The sequence below is a fragment of the Sceloporus occidentalis genome, unplaced genomic scaffold (genome assembly GCF_023333645.1).
Source record: "Sceloporus occidentalis isolate IW3139 unplaced genomic scaffold, rSceOcc1.0.p SCAF_7, whole genome shotgun sequence".
Taxonomy (NCBI): Eukaryota; Metazoa; Chordata; class Lepidosauria; order Squamata; family Phrynosomatidae; genus Sceloporus; species Sceloporus occidentalis.
The window spans coordinates 75,812,883-75,831,846 of NW_028316987.1; the positions used below are offsets into that span (position 1 = coordinate 75,812,883).

Sequence of the window (18,964 nt, forward strand, 5' to 3'; positions counted from 1 at the left end):
TCCACCTAAACATTTGGAGGAACTCCTTGACAGTAAGGACTGTTTGACAGTGAAACACAGTCTCTCAAAAGTGTGGTGTAGTCTCCTTCTTTGGAGGCCCTTAAACAGAAGTTGGATATGCCTTGATTGAGAGTACCTGCATGGCAGGGGGTTGGACTGGATGGTCCTTGTGATATCTTCCAACTCTGTGAGTCTATGATCCAGTAGTTCATCTATTGGCATTGCTAGGTGAGAATTTTTTCCTTTGGGGTGGGGGAAACACACCAGGGACATCTTTCCTCCCACCCAATAAAATTGCATATCTGCCTAAACATTCAGTAGTGAGGACAATGAATGAAATAATCATAATAAGTTTATAAGTACTCTTAAGTCATTTTATTAATATGAAAACAATGTACAAGTCACAGCACTAGTACACAGGAAAAGTTCAGATCAGCCTGCAGGAAATGTTTACAGCATATTCCCCCCTGAAAAGCCCTTGTTTATATTGTAAACTTTTGTATGGGATGTGCAAATACATACTGAAAAATGGGGGCAGGGGAGTCATAAGCAATCTATAATATAGCAAAGCCTTCTTACTGTTTATTAGTAAGGAAACTGCCACCTAACAACAATGGACCCCATGCTGTTCTGAACAAAGCCACTTGCATTAGATTTTTCATTTCGTTTTTCCCACTGGCTTCCTTCAGGAAGTTATTGAGAGCAGTTTGTATATAGTACATAATGACCTGATTCAAATCAGTTTAGCAGGTAAATGAGGAAAAATTATTTTGCAGATGGTGGCAAACAAAACAGGAAGCTTCCCAAGTCAGCAGTATTCAAGATGCTTTCCATGCTACTTAGTTTTGTCATACATTTCTCTCATCTTTAAAACAAAATATATTTCCCCCATAATTTGAAATATACTTTTTTTGGAGTACAACTTTGAGAATCCTCCAGCCAGCATGGCCGCTGATGTTACAGTTCAAATAAATAACTCTTCTGACTTCCAGTTTTTCTCTGCAACCCCCCTCCCCATTTATATTTGTTTCTCTTGAAAAACAAAATTACTACAGAAAAAAAACCCTGATGCTTGAAAAGAAATGACATTCTAGCAAATTATTGTGCTTGGTTTATTTTACTTTTTTGTACACAAATGAAAGGTGCTGGTTAGGAGCCAAAATGTAGCTGCTATTGTTTCATTCCAATCAAAATTGACTTTATTATATACAGCTGAAAACTTTCATGCATGCATGACACATCATCATCTCCCTTTGAATGATCAAGTTAAAAGTGGGCAAAATTGTTTAGATTCTGTATTATAATACTAGAATTCTCTATGATTTTACACGGGAAGATAACACTGATTTGTTAGAAGCACACTAATAGATACACTCACTAGACATCTATCAATCTGAAACATTCAAAATTCATATACTTCCTCAAGCTCACTGGGATATTCTTGAAGCTGTTGCCCAAATGTTACTTTTCCAGCCTTAATGGGGAATCATAATGACTTATGTAAGAATAACAAATATTTTAAAAACATGTTTATTCAAAAGCAAACCCTAACATAATCAATGGGATTTACTTCTGTTGAGAACTGAAGCTCCACAATGATGAACTACAGTACATATGAATAAAGACCGTTCATTCACCATGAACAGACCACATCGCAGAATCCAATACATTTTAATGACTAAATAGTTTGCAGTAATTTTTCAGAGAAACTGTGTAACTCAAGGGTAGGCATGGTATATCCTGTCATTTTAATGCCTTTTCCAACTTCCATTGCACAAACAACAGTAATTCCAATGTGGTCTGACAGCATTTGCTTTTGTATCATGGGTGCTGCCTGCAACCATAGCTAGCAACAGAGTTTGCAAATCAGAGAGATAGAGATATAGCAATGATCTCTGTCCACTTGCCATTCAAATGTGACTTTAAAAATTATGACTGGGAAAAGTTATTTCTTGGATTGTCAGAACCTCCAGGTGAGCCTGGCTAGCGAAGATTGTGGGAAATTTAGTCCAAAAAGCAACTTATCCAATTTTTTGAGTGTTTTTCTTTAGTATTTTCTTAGTTAAAGGCCTTGCTTTGAATCTCTGCAGTAGCTTTTTATACCATCCTCTCTCTCTAAAATAGGGATCATGACCCCTGCTTTCCATTGTACTACATATTTGTTTAATATTGTACTAATTCTAAACTAACAGTTGGTAATATCAAAGGTAAAGAACAAAAAGAAGAAAAACAGAGACAGCTTAAGAGTAGTGGTGAGAAAACAGAGCTAGACTAGGGACACTTGAGTTCAAATCTCAGGTGTCACAGTATCCAGAATGCCAGACTAGGAAGATCTGTGTTGAGTTCCTTACTGAAATACGATGCTCACTGGCTGATCAGAGAATGATCTCTATTAGTCAGCCCATCCTACATCACAGGGTTGTTGTGAGACTAAATAGGACCCTACAAGGACCATATAGAATGAGCGCTTTGTTTTTCTAGCAGCATTAAGGCCTGTGCCAAATGATAATAGACTGATGGATGTGGGGACCAGTGCATTCTTGACAGAGTTGAAGAATAGTTTATGCTACTTCAATCTGTTCACAGTCTGCTAGGTCAAGCCAGGAAATGAAATAAAGAAAAATCATGGACGGAGACATAAAACCCGAGCACCACTTTAGGAGACAAGTGGATGGCCTCCTTGGGCAAGATCAGAGTACAGAACTGTTTTTCTTACTGTGAACTACTGCTTCTGTGTGAGTGGCCTTGGTAGACAAATTGTATAATTAATTCACTGAACAAATAGAAGTGGCTCAGGGGTGGCATTCAGCCATCAAACTCATTGTGTGCCTTGGGACAGCCAGTCTTTCTTAGCCTAAACTACCTCAAAAGGTTTTTAAAAAATGCTTAAGTGAGGACACAGGTATGGTATTTGAAACAGCCAGAGATTAAAAATAAACCCTGCACTATTAGAATGTATCAAGTCCTACAATGGTCCCACAAAGCCATAGATCTTTGGGAAAGGATTTTGACAACAATGCACTTGTACTCAATTTCAGTGCACAAAGGTGCTTGTTATGTGGTTTCATGGGATACAAGCTTCTGCTCACATACCAACTCTGCATTTTTAACATAATTTCTGTAATTAAGATCAGGACTTCTCTGTCTTTCTCTTGCCCCTAGAATGTTACCCCTAGAATGCTCAAGGAGATGAGGGAGGCCACTACTTGAACAAAATCTGAGCAGTTCCTCCTTGGGAAGAAGATGTCATTCATGAGTCCAGGCTGGATGAGATGGATGTCAGTTGAATTGTTCTTCAGGAGATTATAAAAGTGGATGGTCAGTCTTCCAGTTCAAGCCAACCGCTTACATGTTAGACTCTGTATTTGGCTTTGCCATGATTATTGATAACACATAGGTGCTGAAACAATACAAGTTTCATATCATCACTCATGAAAGTCAAATAGTAGTATTTATGCAACTACATTATGCACTACAGTAATAAAAGGTGTGTTGGCTTGTGTAAATCTTCCTACCTCACAACACAGATCACTTTGTGTCCTTAAAAGAAAATGAAGTGATGGAAACAGGAGCAAGCCCTATAATGGGTCAAGCTATTTATTTATCTAACTCAGTACTGTACACACTGACTGATTGGCACGAGCTCTATAGTGTTTAAGACTAAGGTCTTAGCCCCACCTGGAGATGTCAGGAATGGAACATGAAATAAATAAAAGCAAATAAATAAAAATTAATGATATCTTTAACACACAAAGCATAAACTCATCCACCCAGTCTGTTGTCATCCTGATACAGAAACATCACCTTCCAAACTGGTGGTCTGCATTAGCTTAAGCAGTTACATAAAACAGATCTGGTTATGCTGTCAGAGGTAAATGGAAAGTCTGGGGAAATTACATTTTGGGCTACAATTCATATAACTTCTCATCCAACATGGCCAAGGGCCATGCTGACTGAGAGATTCTGGTAGTTCAAAAAAGTAACTTTTCCAGGCTTTGAGTAGATCATAGAGCCAATTGACAGGCTCTGTGTGAACGCATACGTGCGTATGTTTAGACAATCATAGATTTTTAAACACCATGCACCGCAAAGAGGCTACAGCAATTACTACTGTTACAAACACTAAGTAGGAACAAAATTGAGACCAACTGAGTTACCATGTTACAAGTTACTAAAATAAATTTCTTCAGCACCCAATGGAAGACACTTACGTTTAGATCTCTGAAGTACTCATTGTAGTCTAAGGCATAGCCCACCACAAATAAATCTGGAATTTCAAATCCATAATCTGGAACAACAACAACAAAAAAGAGAAAGGGTATATTGTTAAAAATACAAACACTGGTACTTTCTTTTTGTACTTGTTCATTGACCTAGAAAAAAGTATACAATAGCCAAATCCCAGTGACTGCTAGTTCAGAGCTCTTAGCTGAGAATGTTTCATTATGGCTAAAGCCAAATATTTGATCTCTGAAATTGTTTAGATGTGTCCAATTAAGTCATATAATATACCACAATTCTGCCCAAAGATAACCCTGATGGCCTACTGACATATGAAAGGAAGGAAATCTAACCCTCACTAATTCTGCAACACTTACCCAAACACAGAGTTGGAGGAGTTAACTCTCTAATGAGTTTTCCAACAGCTTTAAGCAACCGTCCTGGTAAGTACCAGATTGTAGCACAGATTTTGCATTTGCCTACAGCTGACACCCAGTTGGACAATGTTCCTTCCTGAAGCCACTGTGAAGCTGCAATATGGCTTAGTCCTCTTGAGCAAAATGCTAATAGCACTTTGAAGCTGATGGCAAGAACCACCTTTTAAAATGCATCTGCCATACAAGTTTATGCTGATTTGAAGCTGTAACAAACAAAACTTAGAAATATTACTTTGGACTATAACTCCCCAACTCCCCCAGCCAGGATGACAAACTCGTCAAATTGTAGTCCAAAAAACCAAAAACAAAAAACCAACACTTAATGTTTTCAAACTGCAGGTAGCTAGCACAGGTTAACCCCAAACAATCTTGGGACATGTAGATTTGTGAGGATTTCAGTTAGACAACCCTAGCATAACACACAAGGACTGGCATCCAGTTAGTGACATGCACATTCATAAATTATGTTATACATGCAGGGCCAAAAAGTCACCATTGCACAATGGATATATTCTGTGGACAACAGGAAAATCAGGGTTGCACAGACAGCATGTTCCTTTGTCCCTTGGATTTACATATTGTGAATGAGCATTCTGCACTGCAGTTGCACATCATATACTGTGCATTATAGTTGTGTGTTGTATATTATATACTGCAGTCATGAACTGCGCATTATAAATTACACATTGCAAAATGGCACTTAGTCAATGACACCAGTTGTACAATGTCACAATTCTGCATGAGGGTTATGCAGTGTTCACACAGTGCATCTCCATGTGTGGATATTTGTGCTACAATGAGGGGATGCTGGCTAGCAACCAAAGTTACAGTTTTTAAAAATACTGCTACGAATGTCAAAGGTGAGATCCTTGACAATGAAACTACTTTGAAATTTTAAAATTTGTAGTGTGGACGTTTCTTAATTAGTCCCAGATATTTCCCTTAAACAATGATAATGCAAATGAGACACAAAGGAAGGGACTGTATCTAAGCGGGGCATTCATATCCAGGTAGCATTTCATTGTTTAAATGCCATTCTTAGCATCATTTTTGAACAACACCCTTGTGGCTGGACCTGTTGCATCTTGCCTACTGACCGAAAACAGGTTAATGGAACATTTTAGTTACTTCCTAGTCACGAAATGAAGAGAATCTGCATGAAAGCACTTACAGTCAGGTCTGTACCCATCAGGTTGAGATGTTCTTTTCAGCAGCAAACTATTATTAAATAAAGAACAAAATGTTTTTATGCTTTAAAAAAAACTGGACTTGTTCAAATAACTAATCTTGGCTTTGTTAAATGTATAGTTTTCTTCCTCTCTCCTAATGCCTCCAGGCCTATACAACTTGTGGTCTGCCAAGTTGAACTCAAGAGTATGGAAAAGTTGCTTCTATAAACTTTAGTGCCCAGAATCATCTAGCTAGCATAGCCAAGGTGATGGGAGTTGGTAGTCCAAAAAAAAGTAACTTTTTCCAACTCTTTTTCAATCACCACCCACCAGCAACCTATTGGTGCCTGCTAGGCACCTCAGAACAGAGGAAATTGCTTTTTCTGATCACACTGTTCATCCATCAGTATTGTTGACTCTGGCAGCAGGTCTCTAAGGTTTAAGGAAGATAAAAGTCTTTTCCAATATCTGCTAACTCATGCATTTCACTGGAGAGGCTCAGGTTCAAACCTAGGACCACTGGCATGACAATTAGCTCTACACCTTACAATGATCCTGGCTTGAGAACCACAATTTTCTCTCCTTTCTATTCTCATAAAGGTAGCATAAATAGGAGACTTGCTGAACTCCTAGTACAGGGATTAGGAACCTCTGGTCCTCCAGAGGTTTTGGTTTCCAACTTCCTGAAATTACAGCCAGCACAGTCACATGAAGGACACATGGAACGAAGAGCCATATGAAAATGAACCCCAAATTCTAAAAACTGAGGTGGAAGCTGCAACAAAGGAAATGGCAAAAAACAAGACTCCGGGAACTGATGATATTCCAACAGAACTGGTGCAATCCACACTGACAGAGTCAACTCTAGTGCTAACCAACATATGTCAATAGATATAGAAAACAAAGGCGGGTTACAGACTGCCCATTTGGAGCGGTCTAGACCCGCCCCTTTCCCCAGAGTATCGGGGCTTCAGTGGTTACACCGGCAGCCGCTGAGGCCCCGATCCGCCGCTTTTTGGGCTGCGGGGAAGCAGCAAAACGCTGCTTCCCTGCAGCCTGAAAAGGGGTGTCCTTGGGGCTTCAAGCCCCAAGGACACCCCGCGGCGGCGGGGAGGGGGAGAAAGGGGCCACTTGGCCCCTTTCTCCCTTGCTTCGCTGGGCGCAGCCATCTGAAGGCTGCGCCCAGCGAAGCAAAGCGGTGCCGCGGACCAGGAAGGAGCTCCGAAACGGAGCTCCTTCCTGGTCCGCGGAAAGGGCGCCCTGCTGTGGATTGAGGACGTCACGTCCGCGCCGCCCCGTCTAGAGGCGGCGCGGCCGTGACGTCCTCACGGCAGCGGCCATATGGAAGGGCCGCCGCCGTTTAGTGCGTGACGGGCACGCACTAGGGTTAGGGCGGTGCGGAAGCACCGCCCTTTTGTAATCCTAGTGCATGCTTGTCACGCACCAAAGTGCCGGTGTGTAACCAGCCAAAATGATGGCCAACAGATTGGAAGTGATCAATATATGTCCCTTTTGTGTCTCCATAAAAAAGGAGACACAAGAGACTGCAGCAACTACAGACCCATAGCACTAATCTCCCATGTGAGCAAAATCATGCTCAAAATTCTGCAACATAGACTCCAACCATACATGGAGAGAGAAATTCCAGAGATCCAAGCAGGGTTCAGGAAAGGAAGAGGGACCAGGGAACACATTCTAAATATACGATGGCTAATGGAGCATAGTAGGGAGTTGCAAAAAGAAAATCAGCATGTGCTTTATAGACTATAGCAAAGCCTCTGACTGCATAGATCATGAAAGGCTGTGGAATGCCCTTAAAGACATGGGAGTACCAACACACCTGATAGTCCTAAGGAAGAATCTGTACTCAGGACAAGAGGCTACTGTCAGGACAGAACACAGAAAAACAGAATGGTTCCCAATTGGCAAAGGAGTCAGACTAGGCTGCATCCTATCATCCTACCTATTCAACTTACATGCAGAACATATTGTAAGGATTAGTTTTTAATCTAGAGAAGAACTTATAGAAGAGAATAAAGAACTAAATTGGTATAATTATTTGCAATTAAAATATAGATTCAATACAGACATGAAAACAGAAGGTATAGAAATTGGACAAACAGAACTAGATGAAATAATAATGAAACCAGATGTAAAGAAAATATCAATATATTACAAATTATTCATAAAAAAGAATTAGAGAAAGAACCCATAAAACAATATATGATCGAATGGGCAAAAGACTTAGGACATTCAATCTCATTAGAAGCATGGGAGAAAGCATGGAAAAGGACAAATACTGTATTTTCTGGCGTATAAGACTACTTTTTCACCCAGGAAAATCTTCTCAAAGTTGGGGGTAGTCTTATACATGGGGTGTTGTCTTATAGGGCGGGTGCTGAAACTTCCGAGCCGGACTGGAGAATTTGTGGTCATCGCATATGGTGGGGGGAGCTCAAAACCAGCCGTGGCTGCATCCCCGCCATATGCGGCAACCATATGAAAGCAGTGAGGGCGGCGCTGTACAGGTACGGTAGAAGAAAATCCACTCACCAGGATTAGTGGACAGAAATGACTTAATGCAGTCCCGATTACGAGGTGAGGGAGCTCCTCACAGGGAAGGTGCAAGTGAAGGGCAGAGCAAGCTGCAGCCTGGGGTATGGAAAAAAGAGCCATCTTTGCGCTACCGCTCTGATAGTCTTGGAGATAGGGAGGGCTGGGCAGGCAGGCAGAGCTGACCAATCCAAGCAGGCTTTGTATACAACAAGTTTTCCTGCTAAGTACCTGCATGTCATAAGCATTTGAATTATATTACCATATTGAAATCAAATCTGATGTTTTTTTAATTTTTATTTGGTGTGTGTTGGAAGAGGGGTAGTCTTATACGGCGAGTATATCCCAAACTCTATATTTTTACTAGAAAAGTTGGGGGTTGTCTTATATGCCCAGTTGTCTTATATGCTGGAAAATATGGTACATTCACAAAATGTCAAGATTTGAAAGATAATTTTTTAAAAGTAACAGGTGGTATTACACCCCAGTGAGACTAAAAAAAATGTTTAAATTAGAAAATGATACATGTTGGAGATGTCATCAGGATAGAGGTTCAATGGTCCACATGTGGTGGAAATGTGAAAAAGTTAGTTTTCTGGGATAAAATACATAAAATAATACAAGAAATGTTAAAGATAAAATATACAAAAAAACCCTGAGTTATATTTATTAAATATGACATCAATTTTAAAAGCAGAAGATGAGAAAAAACAGTAGAGAGTAATACCCGGAACAATGGATGCAAGCTCCAGGAAAAGAGATTCCACCTCAACATTAGGAGGAACTTCCTGACAGTAATGGTTGTTCGACAGTGAAACACATTCCCTTGAAGGTCTTTAAGTCAGGTATGCTTTGCTTGAGAGTTCCTGCATGGCAGGGGGTTGGACTGGATGACCCTTGTGGTCTTTTCCAACTCTATGATTCTATGGATGTGAGAACTGGACAGTCAAGAAAGACGATAGGAGGAAAATCAACTCATTTGAGTTGTGGTGCTGGAGAAGAGTGCTGAGGATTCCATGGACAGCTAAAAGGACAAACAAATGGGTCCTAAAGCAGATCAAGCCAGAAATATCCCTAGAAGCCAAGATAACAAGACTTAGACTGTAATAATTTGGACACATCACAAGAAAGCATGAATCGTTGGAAAAGACAATACTGTTAGGAAAGGTGGAGGGAATAGAAAGAGAGGAAGGCCACATGCTAGATGGATGGACTTTATTAAAGAGACCACGAATAAGAGTTTGCAGGAGCTGGGCAGAGCAGTAGAGGACAGGGGGCCTGGAGATGTCTCATCCATAAGGTCACCATGAGTCAAGATCGATGCAGAGGCAGTTAACAACAACACAAACAACAACAGCCAAGGGTAAAGGTTTATATGAACTTTAAAAAATCTGGAAAGCCAAAGTTTGCCACATGCTTTAATGTAGGGGCTGGAATTGTGCAACCCATCTCTTATGTAACACTTGGAGCCCCCAAGAGAGACTCCCTGCATCACCCTAATTTTTTTCAAGAGAAAAGTTGAGAATCACACCTCCAATTGCTTCCTGAGATTACAATTCTCTATTTGAATTTGAATACACACACTACTTCTTTGCGTTCCAAAATAGCATTTTTGTTTTAAAAAATGGCAAGGTTCAGCTCAAAGGGTGGGAAATGATGTAAGTGAGGCTTCCACACCTTCTGTGGATGTCACATTTGCTTAACTAAAGGATTATGGGAGCTGAACACTTGTGGGTGGCAGAATTTTCTCATCTCTATTCTTGTGGGTCATCATACATGACTGGTGAGTTTTGCTGAGCTGAGGCCAAGTTGTTTGCCTATTTTCTTTTTAACTTTCTTCCACTTATCCCTTTCAGCAAAAAGGGTCAATAGCTCTATTGTTCCCCCATTTGCCATCTGAGAGGTTTGAAGAGTCACCAAGTTGGGGGGTGGAATGGAGGGTGGTAACTCAGAAGGATTTCCTTTCTTCTTTTCTGCTTCTATTCTTAGCAGCTGAGTCAGTTGCCTCTGGAGTTCTCCCATGCAACAAGCAGATGTTAATCATGTTGAACAGCGGTGTCTACACAGAAACTGATACCAGCTTTGAATCCTATGCAGATTCACTTGAAAGTAAGCCCTCAAAGGTGTGATTTGCTTCTAAGCAAGAATGCACAGGACTGTACTGCATTTCCACTTTCCCACTCCAACCTAAGCATCACTTCTACTTTTTCTCTGTTGAATTTTCTCTGCTAATTAAATCCTTTTAACTAAAGGATCCAGGAACTGAAAGTAAATGCAAAGCATATTCTTAATCCTTTGTTTATATTCTTTCCCCAAACACTACACTTACCTTGCCACCTTAACCATCCTGGGCTTGCACTTTTCGATATTATTGAGGAGAGCTCTCATTGTCCTTCCAGTTCCAATGATATCCTTTGAAAAGCATGCAGAAAAGCAAAAAAGAAGAAACGTTAACAAAGAAATAGGAAAGTTCTACAACATTAGTACCATTCCATTATTTCAACTTCCTTTTTCTATGCCAGTTTTAAAAAGCCAGCAACAATAATGTTACATCTACCAGAACGCTAATTCAAATCAAGCTTAACAAAGAAAGCATCGTCTGTTTACCTGCCAACATTTATAAGGTAATATAAAACATCTATATAAATCTGTTCATGGGAGCAGTGCTTTGAGAGATCACTGTTTAGGACTAAGACTATGTGGCCAGTTAATTTCCCAAGCTTTGAAACTAACAATAACAACAACAACAACAACAACAACAACAACAACGATAGGGACTTACCTCCACAATTAACACGTTCTGAAGTGAAATGTTTTTTAAAGAAAAAGAGAGAAAGAAATTTAGTTAGACAGAACACAATGAATTCATTGTAATGATATACAATAGTAGCATGTGAGCCCCTTAACTCTTCTTTCGTATCCACCTTTCCAGTGGTTTGTGGGATGGGGAGGTCAAGATAGCTCTTGTTCTAGGCAGCTTCATGTACATCCTGCCTGGAAAACAGTGAAGCCAGAAAGACAGGGGGAAGGCACTTTCTTGTTTTTGCCATAATAGCTGAAGCATTAGATCAGACCTACTGTGTATTACACTGGGACAGAATGTATTCTTGTATGGGAGAGGACATGCTGAGGGTCCCAGCTTCACTTCCAGCATTTCCATTTAAAAAAAACCCCAGACAGTTCAGCGGATCTGCTGCCTGATAGAAGAGATGGTACAGGGATGGATAGACCAATAGTCTGGTTCAGTATAAAAATTAACATGTAGGGCCAGGGTGGAAATGGGTTGGCTGTTATTTTACATTTAGATCAGTTGCAAGAAAAGCAAGGGATGCCACTGTACCCCTTCCTTTGAGTTACATTTTTGTTGCAACCCAAGGCTTGGAAGAATGGACAACATATTACACTGACTCCTGTAAGAGTCTAGGCTCTGGATCAGGATCAGCAAAATAGGGTGCTTTCTGCATGTCCCCCAATCACCACTGTCCCCCCTTCACCATTTCAGTGCTCTCCAACTAAGCTGAACTTAGAAAAATTACTGTTTGGCCTACAACTCCCTGAATTCCTCTACCAGCTTAATTTGCAAACCTTTGGGTTTTGCATACTACAGTTTGGCAATGTATTTTTTTTAACTATAACATCCTAAACCTCACCCAAAGGATTCTATGAGCTAATGTCTGAAAAACATAGTATTTCAAACTTTGCAGCAAAGTGGCTGAATAGTTCACTATCAAGAAGTGACAGCACGTTTCATACAGTGGACCCTTGTTATACGCTGGGGTTTGGTTCTAGGGTCCCCTGTGGATAACAAAATTCGTGGACGCTCAAGTCCCATTAAATATAATGACATAACACAATGGTGTCCCTTATAAAAAATGGAAAAGCAAGGTTTGACATTTGAAATTTATACTTTTTTTGAACATTTTCAAACCGTGGATGCTTGAATCCGCGTATAAAAAATCTGTGTATAAAAAGGGCCGACTGCATTACGATTGTAAGTGAGTGGTTTCCTTTTCCTAATGTCAAACAAAGTAGCCAAACCTGTGATGTTGTATTTCCTCCTTTAAAGTGATAAAATATGTTCAGTGTGCCCACAATGTTGCTGAAACTCTCTTGGGGGGGGGGGGTATGCATTCCATTTCTCAATCTCAATGCTTCTTCACTTTTCCTGGATCCCAGATCTCTCTGTGCCAAGCTTCTCTTAATGGTAATTCCTGAAAGACTTCAGTCATGCTTTATCATGGAACAGGAAAGTGTTAATTGTGTCAAGCTCCAAAGCTGATTATATACATATGTACTGGTAATGCAGGAGGAGTTTTAAAAAACATTTTGCTTATTAATATAATATTTAAATTGCAACTTCTACCTAATCCTTCATTATGCTTATCTCCATTACACTAAGAACCATTACTGGTGACAATGAGCCAATATTATATCAGTGGAAAGTAGCAAGAGAAATATGTGCAGTGAAAAAATCAATATAATCCAAAGAAAAAGGATTGTTTGACTATTAAATCTGAGATATAATTTTGTAAGTGATATTAATAGTGCACCCAAAGTGAGCATTGAAATATGATAAATTGTGGGAAATATGGAGTCTGCTGATTAACTATAAAACTAAGCTGTCCTTACTTAAGATAATTATGTTCATATGCCCCTCCATTTTATTTCATTTAATTGTAATTTAATTTTGTAATTGTACATTAACTGCATAATTTCTTGGCTTGCATTTTATTTCTGCTGTTGTTTGTGGCATGCATTTTTTTAAAAATCAGTGTAATTCAGATAATTCAAGCACTTATTTTTAGAACTATCTGAAAATACTTATGTTGGAAGGATTTTTTTTTTAAAAAATTACATAATTAAGATACCAGGTGCACGTCATGTCACCTCCTCATTCATAGTAGAGATTCTACTAATAAGCTAAAACGAATCAGAAGATGAATCAGCTCAGTGGCAAGATACAACCAAACATGGAAAAATCATGCTGGATATATTTAGTTATATAAATCAGAAGATTTTACTAGATTACACAGCAGACTGTTTTTCTGAGAATTTTAAATTAGGAGGGCATCCCAGTGGTAAGAAAAACAACAGAGTTCTGTGGCACTTTACAGACTATGAAATTGATGGCAGCCTCATCATTTTACCTCAGTTACAGGCATGTCTTTGGGCCGTACCTCAATCAGATACATGCACTGTTATCCAAAACTTTATATATGTATATACAGTAGACATGGTCGGGGATGAGATGGCAGATAATGAGGTCACAGATAAAGAAAGTAGTGATGATGATAATTCGATTGATAACCCCATTCACACAATGCCACTGCTGATAAAATGAGTATCTTGGCACTCATATTAACTGGTTGATCAAAACTGCAGAGGACATGGGATACTAGGGCAAGGAGCTTGTACTGAATCTGGAGAGCACAGGAAAACAATGTAGAATCCCAAACAGAGGGATGTCTCACAATCAGGGTAATAAGGAGTTGCAGAGATATGAAGACAAAGCCAGGCAACACAGATTGGAAATGGTTGTTTTACACAAAGCAAGAGATGATTGGTTTTTTTTTTTTTTTTTTTTAAACGGGGACAGAAAGGGAGGGTGATTTGCAAAAGGATGGAAAGCTGAGTTAACCTTGGAGCCCTCTGAGATCAAACTCACAACATTGCGTCTGCAGTACTGGCATTTAACAACTGTGCCACCAGGGCTCATCAAATACAAATGTGAGATGACTAGAGGCATTTAGATTTTGCAAAGAAAAAGTCTTCTGTATCATTTTAAAATGTAAAATTATAGGCATATTCATAAAAGCTTTTATTTTTATCACTGTCAAGGTCTTGTAATATATATATATTGTATAAATTGTCAAGACCTTATAATAAGTTAATATATTATTAATGTTCTTTTAAAATAGGCCTGCTATTGTTCCAATAAATTATAAATCATTGCTAGAATTGAAGTCTTTGCCTCTTTTGGTTCCAACTAACATGATTAGTTAGTTGAGCTGAAATGAATGTTCCATCATAATATTTAATATTCCTATTTTTCTTTTATACATACTGTATTTTCAAAAGAGCTTGGAATCTGGCAGTATGACTTAAAGAAAGAACAATAAACACATTTACTAGTAAAATCTTAATTTCCATTCTTTTTTGGCTGTGTCCAGAATATTTTTGCTTGAACTGAAAAATAACTGAAGAATTACAGAAGCAGAATAATGATATCTAATTAAACAATGTTAATTTCCATCAGATCAGAGCTTTTTCAGTGCCTGCTGGCCTGGGGATTTGTGGTCCAAAGAAGTAACTTTCCAAAGTTCTGATTGTGATCAGCAACCACAATATTGCTATTAGTTCAACTTGACTCTTTCTCTGTTGCTTTGGAAGAGGAAATGAAATGCATTTGGATTACTCTTACACATGCTATGAATAAAGACTGAAATGCCTCATCATCCCTTGAGTATTGCTTCTGAGAAAAAACTGTAAAGGGTTGCCCCTACACATTTATTGTAAAACTGTTAATATTTCTTTGAAGATGCCAGCCACAGATGCTGGCAAAATGTCAGGAATAAACTCTTCTAGAACATGGCTACATATCCCAAAAAAACCCACAAAAAAACTTTGGGCCTGTACAGACGGATGCTTTGTGCCGGCCTGGGCCTGAACTAGGGTTGTATGGGAGCTGAGCATTTATATGCTCAGCAATCCTACTGCGCACCCTGGCTGCCATAATGGCATAAGCCCATCCATATGGAATGCGCCATGATGACATCCGTGTGGCGCAGTGCCCAAACAGCACCGCGTGGACATTATCATGGTGCATGAGTGAGCCAATGGCGCCCCACACACAGCGTAAAAAATGGCACAAGGGAGCGGGTTCTTTTTAGGCCTCCCAGTGGCCACGACATTTGGTTGCTGCAGTCCTCATCCAGGGCAGAAAAGCATGGTGTCTCGCCGCCCCTTTCTGCCAATCTGTTCAGCCCCTATGTCAACTGAGAATTTCCTCAACTACTATGGCCTGAGACAGTAGAACAGAGTAAATACCAGACCCTACATGAAGCTACTCTTCTGGTGAATGGAGAGAAAGCCGGGGAGGGGGGAGTTTGGAGTGCAAACCACTGTCATGCATGGTAGGTGGAATATTCCCATCAAGCTACTCAGTTTTACTCAGCTCTAGAACATTCCAAACAGAGTCTCTGTACAGGGACAAAACCCATTTGTGAGGCATAGAGACCACAGAAAAGAATTATACATACCGAGGTGAAACAACAGTACATTCTTGAAAGTCAGGAAATTCAGCTGGGAATAATAACAGACCAGCAAAAATTTTGCACAATTTCCTCCTAATAGTCAAATGCTCCATAGTACTGTGGAATAATTATTCTGCAGAGAAAATTATTCTGTAGTATTTTTTGTGTGTATAGAAACCCCCTGCTTTCTGTGCAGAAAACAGGCTTCCTGAAGGATCAAACAGCCTAACATCCTTATTTTCCACTATCATCCCACTTTCTTAGGCATCACAAAGTTCAATTTATATGAAGAAAAATGCTAGATGTATTTTTGAATTGAAGTGCATATTCTCATAAAGCCTAGATCTGTATGAAGAATTTATATCAAAAACTAATCAATCATTGGAATCAGAACACTTGTACTATTGCAACAATTCTAATTGTTTCAGCTACAATTGGTTCAGAATATGGCAGCAAGGCTGGTCACTGGTAGCTCCAGGGCCAGCCATATAACACCTATATTGAAAGATCTGCATTGGCTGCCTATCCGCTTCCGGGCGCAATACAAGGTGTTGGTTGTTACCTATAAAGCCCTAAATGGCTTGGGCCCAGAGTACTTGGAGGACCGCCTCTCCCCGTATAATCCGCCCCGCACTCTCAGGTCAGGAGGGAGACAACTTCTGAGAGTTCCTAAGGTTAGATATACAGTGTCTGCGCATAGGGCCTTCTCTGTTTCGGCCCCCCGGACTTGGAACTCTCTTCCTGACGAGCTCCGCTTGGCCCCCTCCCTCGAGTTTTTTAAAAAAAACCTTAAGACTTATCTCTTCTGCCAAGCTTTCCCCCACATGTCCTAATTGTTATCTTCTCCTGTGTATTGTGAATGTTTTGACTGGATTGTTTACTGTTTTTTACTGGTTTTAATTATTATAATTGAATGATGGATTTTAATGATGTATTGTACTGTTTTAATATGGGGGGGATTGTTGTTGTTATAATCTGTATTTTACTATGTTGTAAACCGCCGTGATCAAAGGAACGGCGGTATATAAATAAAGCCTCATTCATTCATTCAATGTGATGAATAACCCTCACATGGCTAATAATGGGGCCATTCAGACTACCTTTTACCCCAGTTCAGAAACTGGATAAAGAGTGGGAAGTTCATACTGGCGCTGGTTCTTTTACACTTGAATTTGAATTTGCACACCCGTTCAGAGGCAAATCCCCCTTGGGCGGGGTCTTTTGAAAGCAGAATTTTTCCTGTATCTTTTGAGAAAATCTGCGTGCTGGAAAATGTGAACCTGGCCCCGGTCATGTTTGGGTCAAGTTCAGGGGAGGGATTAGGTCAGAGGGCGGAACATGCCTCCCCTCTTGCAGGCAGCTTTTTCTCACTCTCTTTTTTTGTATTTTTATTCTTGACAGATTATGCAAATGCTTTTTCTACAAGTTGATACATATTGATAAAATGTGTCTGCTTGTGCTACATTTCCCTTTCGTTTGCTTGCTGACAGCACAGCACCTCACTTTGCAAGTGGCATTTAAAAAAAATGTGTGTGTGTGTGTGACAAAATATGCGAATGTGTTTCCTTTTAAATTCGGCAAATTATGTGTGAATGCTTTTGCCACATATGTATATGTGTATGTAAGGCATTCTGGGGTGGCAATCAGAAGGAAAGCAAAGAGGATGCAGAGATGGCATTCTGAGGTGAGGTATTATTATTATTATTATTATTATTATTATTATTATTATTATTATTATTGTGAAGGGAAGAGTATGGCATGGGGGGGAGGCAAGGACTTCAGAGGTGGCATTGGGCTTCAAGGGAAGGGAAGGAAAGAGTTTCCAAAGAGGAGGAACTGCTGGGTTGGAAGCGAAGGGGAAGCTAGAGGCTGGCATGTGGAAACCCATGACATTGGGGGAGTCACACTCTCTTGGCCTCAGGGTAAAGGCAATGGCAAATCTCCTTGGAACCAATCTTGCCAAGAAAACCCCAGGATGAGGTCATTTTGGGGTTGCCATAATCTGTAATGACCCAAATACACACACACACACACACACACACACACACCTGGAGATTTTTAAATTTGACAAGTTGACAGAATATGAGCACACTGCCACCAGTTTTTTTTTTAAAAGGAGGGGGGAAAGCACCCATTCCATTGGCCAATGGCTGTAGGATATGTCATCTTTGACGAAAGCAGAAGTGAATTTGATTGACAACAAAGGAGCCTCCATTTTAAAGCAGTACTGCAAATGTGAACTTCAGAGGGGCAAATTGCCCCGATCGAGGTAAAGGGTAGTGGGCACTTCTTTCCGAGCAGATTTGATATGGGGCAACCAGATCTGCCCAGTTCGATCCAGGGGAAATGAGCGAGTGGGAATGGGGCCAATGAATGAAAAACAGCTCTCACATTGGCTACACTCAGACTCAGCCATCCCCAACCCAGTTCTAGATATTTTGGACTGCTGAGTCCATCATCCCAAAGAGCTCTTAACAATGGCTGGGGATTCTGGCAGTCTTAATCTGAAAAAAAAAAAAAACTTTTCAAAGCTTTAATCTCACAGCCAATTATGCATGGGATTCTGAGAGTCCAACTAATATGGAAACCCCCTGGTTGACCATCAAGAGATTCTTAATTTCTTCACAGCATCTTTTCATGTTTGTGGCAGAAAGCACTGAATCATCTTTGCACCTGCAGCAGAAAAATATACCCATGCTAGTTATATCTGCTGTGGGTAGGCAGGTAACCTCTCAGATGCATATCTGCAACCCAACTAGGCAAGAAGAGTTCAATGTGGAAGAAAGAATTTCAACAGGATTTTTTTTTCAACCATGAGAACAGCAAGCTGTAGCTGCCAAAAATCCTCTTTCATGGGCAACTGTACAAAGAAGCAGTAGAATTTGGGTTCCTCCCAAAAATCTTGACAAGGCTCTTTGTTGGGATTTAAGACTGGATACTTTTCTCTCCAAATAAGATGTACTTTTTCAGGCACTGCCTTCAGAATATGGTTGTGTGGGGTTTTTTACTGTAATTTTCAGATTCAGATGTCTAGAGTTATTAAGAGTTAGCAATATTTCCATGCCTATATTCAGTAATTGATCGTTTGTTGGCCTTCTGTTCTCCCATGCCCTCTCCCTTTCTGCAACACTAACCTGCAGCCATTTTCCTCTTTTTTTCCTCCTCCATGTGCCAGTGCATTTGATTATGTACAAGTTATTTGTAAGCAAAACTACTTTAGTATATTTTACAAAGAAAAGCTACTTTGTTTTTTGCACTCACTGTTTGATGATGGAGTTGGGTGGATTTGATTACAATCTCTCACATTTTCCAACAAGAGTTGCAATTTTTA

General features: G+C 39.9%; 1 protein-coding gene across 1 annotated transcript in view; it reads right to left on the reverse strand.

Annotated features, from left to right (window-relative positions):
• Window positions 1-378: 378 nt before the first annotated feature.
• Window positions 379-18,964, reverse strand: part of PRTFDC1 (phosphoribosyl transferase domain containing 1) — a 65,863-nt gene continuing 47,277 nt past the window's right edge. The window contains exons 5-9 of the mRNA XM_089533384.1: window positions 11,163-11,180; window positions 10,710-10,792; window positions 5,830-5,876; window positions 4,212-4,288; window positions 379-3,400 (exon numbers count right to left, since the gene is read on the reverse strand). Of these exons, the coding sequence (XP_089389510.1) occupies window positions 3,353-3,400; window positions 4,212-4,288; window positions 5,830-5,876; window positions 10,710-10,792; window positions 11,163-11,180 (273 nt within the window). The 3' untranslated portion in view covers window positions 379-3,352. The remainder of the gene's footprint in view (window positions 3,401-4,211; window positions 4,289-5,829; window positions 5,877-10,709; window positions 10,793-11,162; window positions 11,181-18,964) is intronic.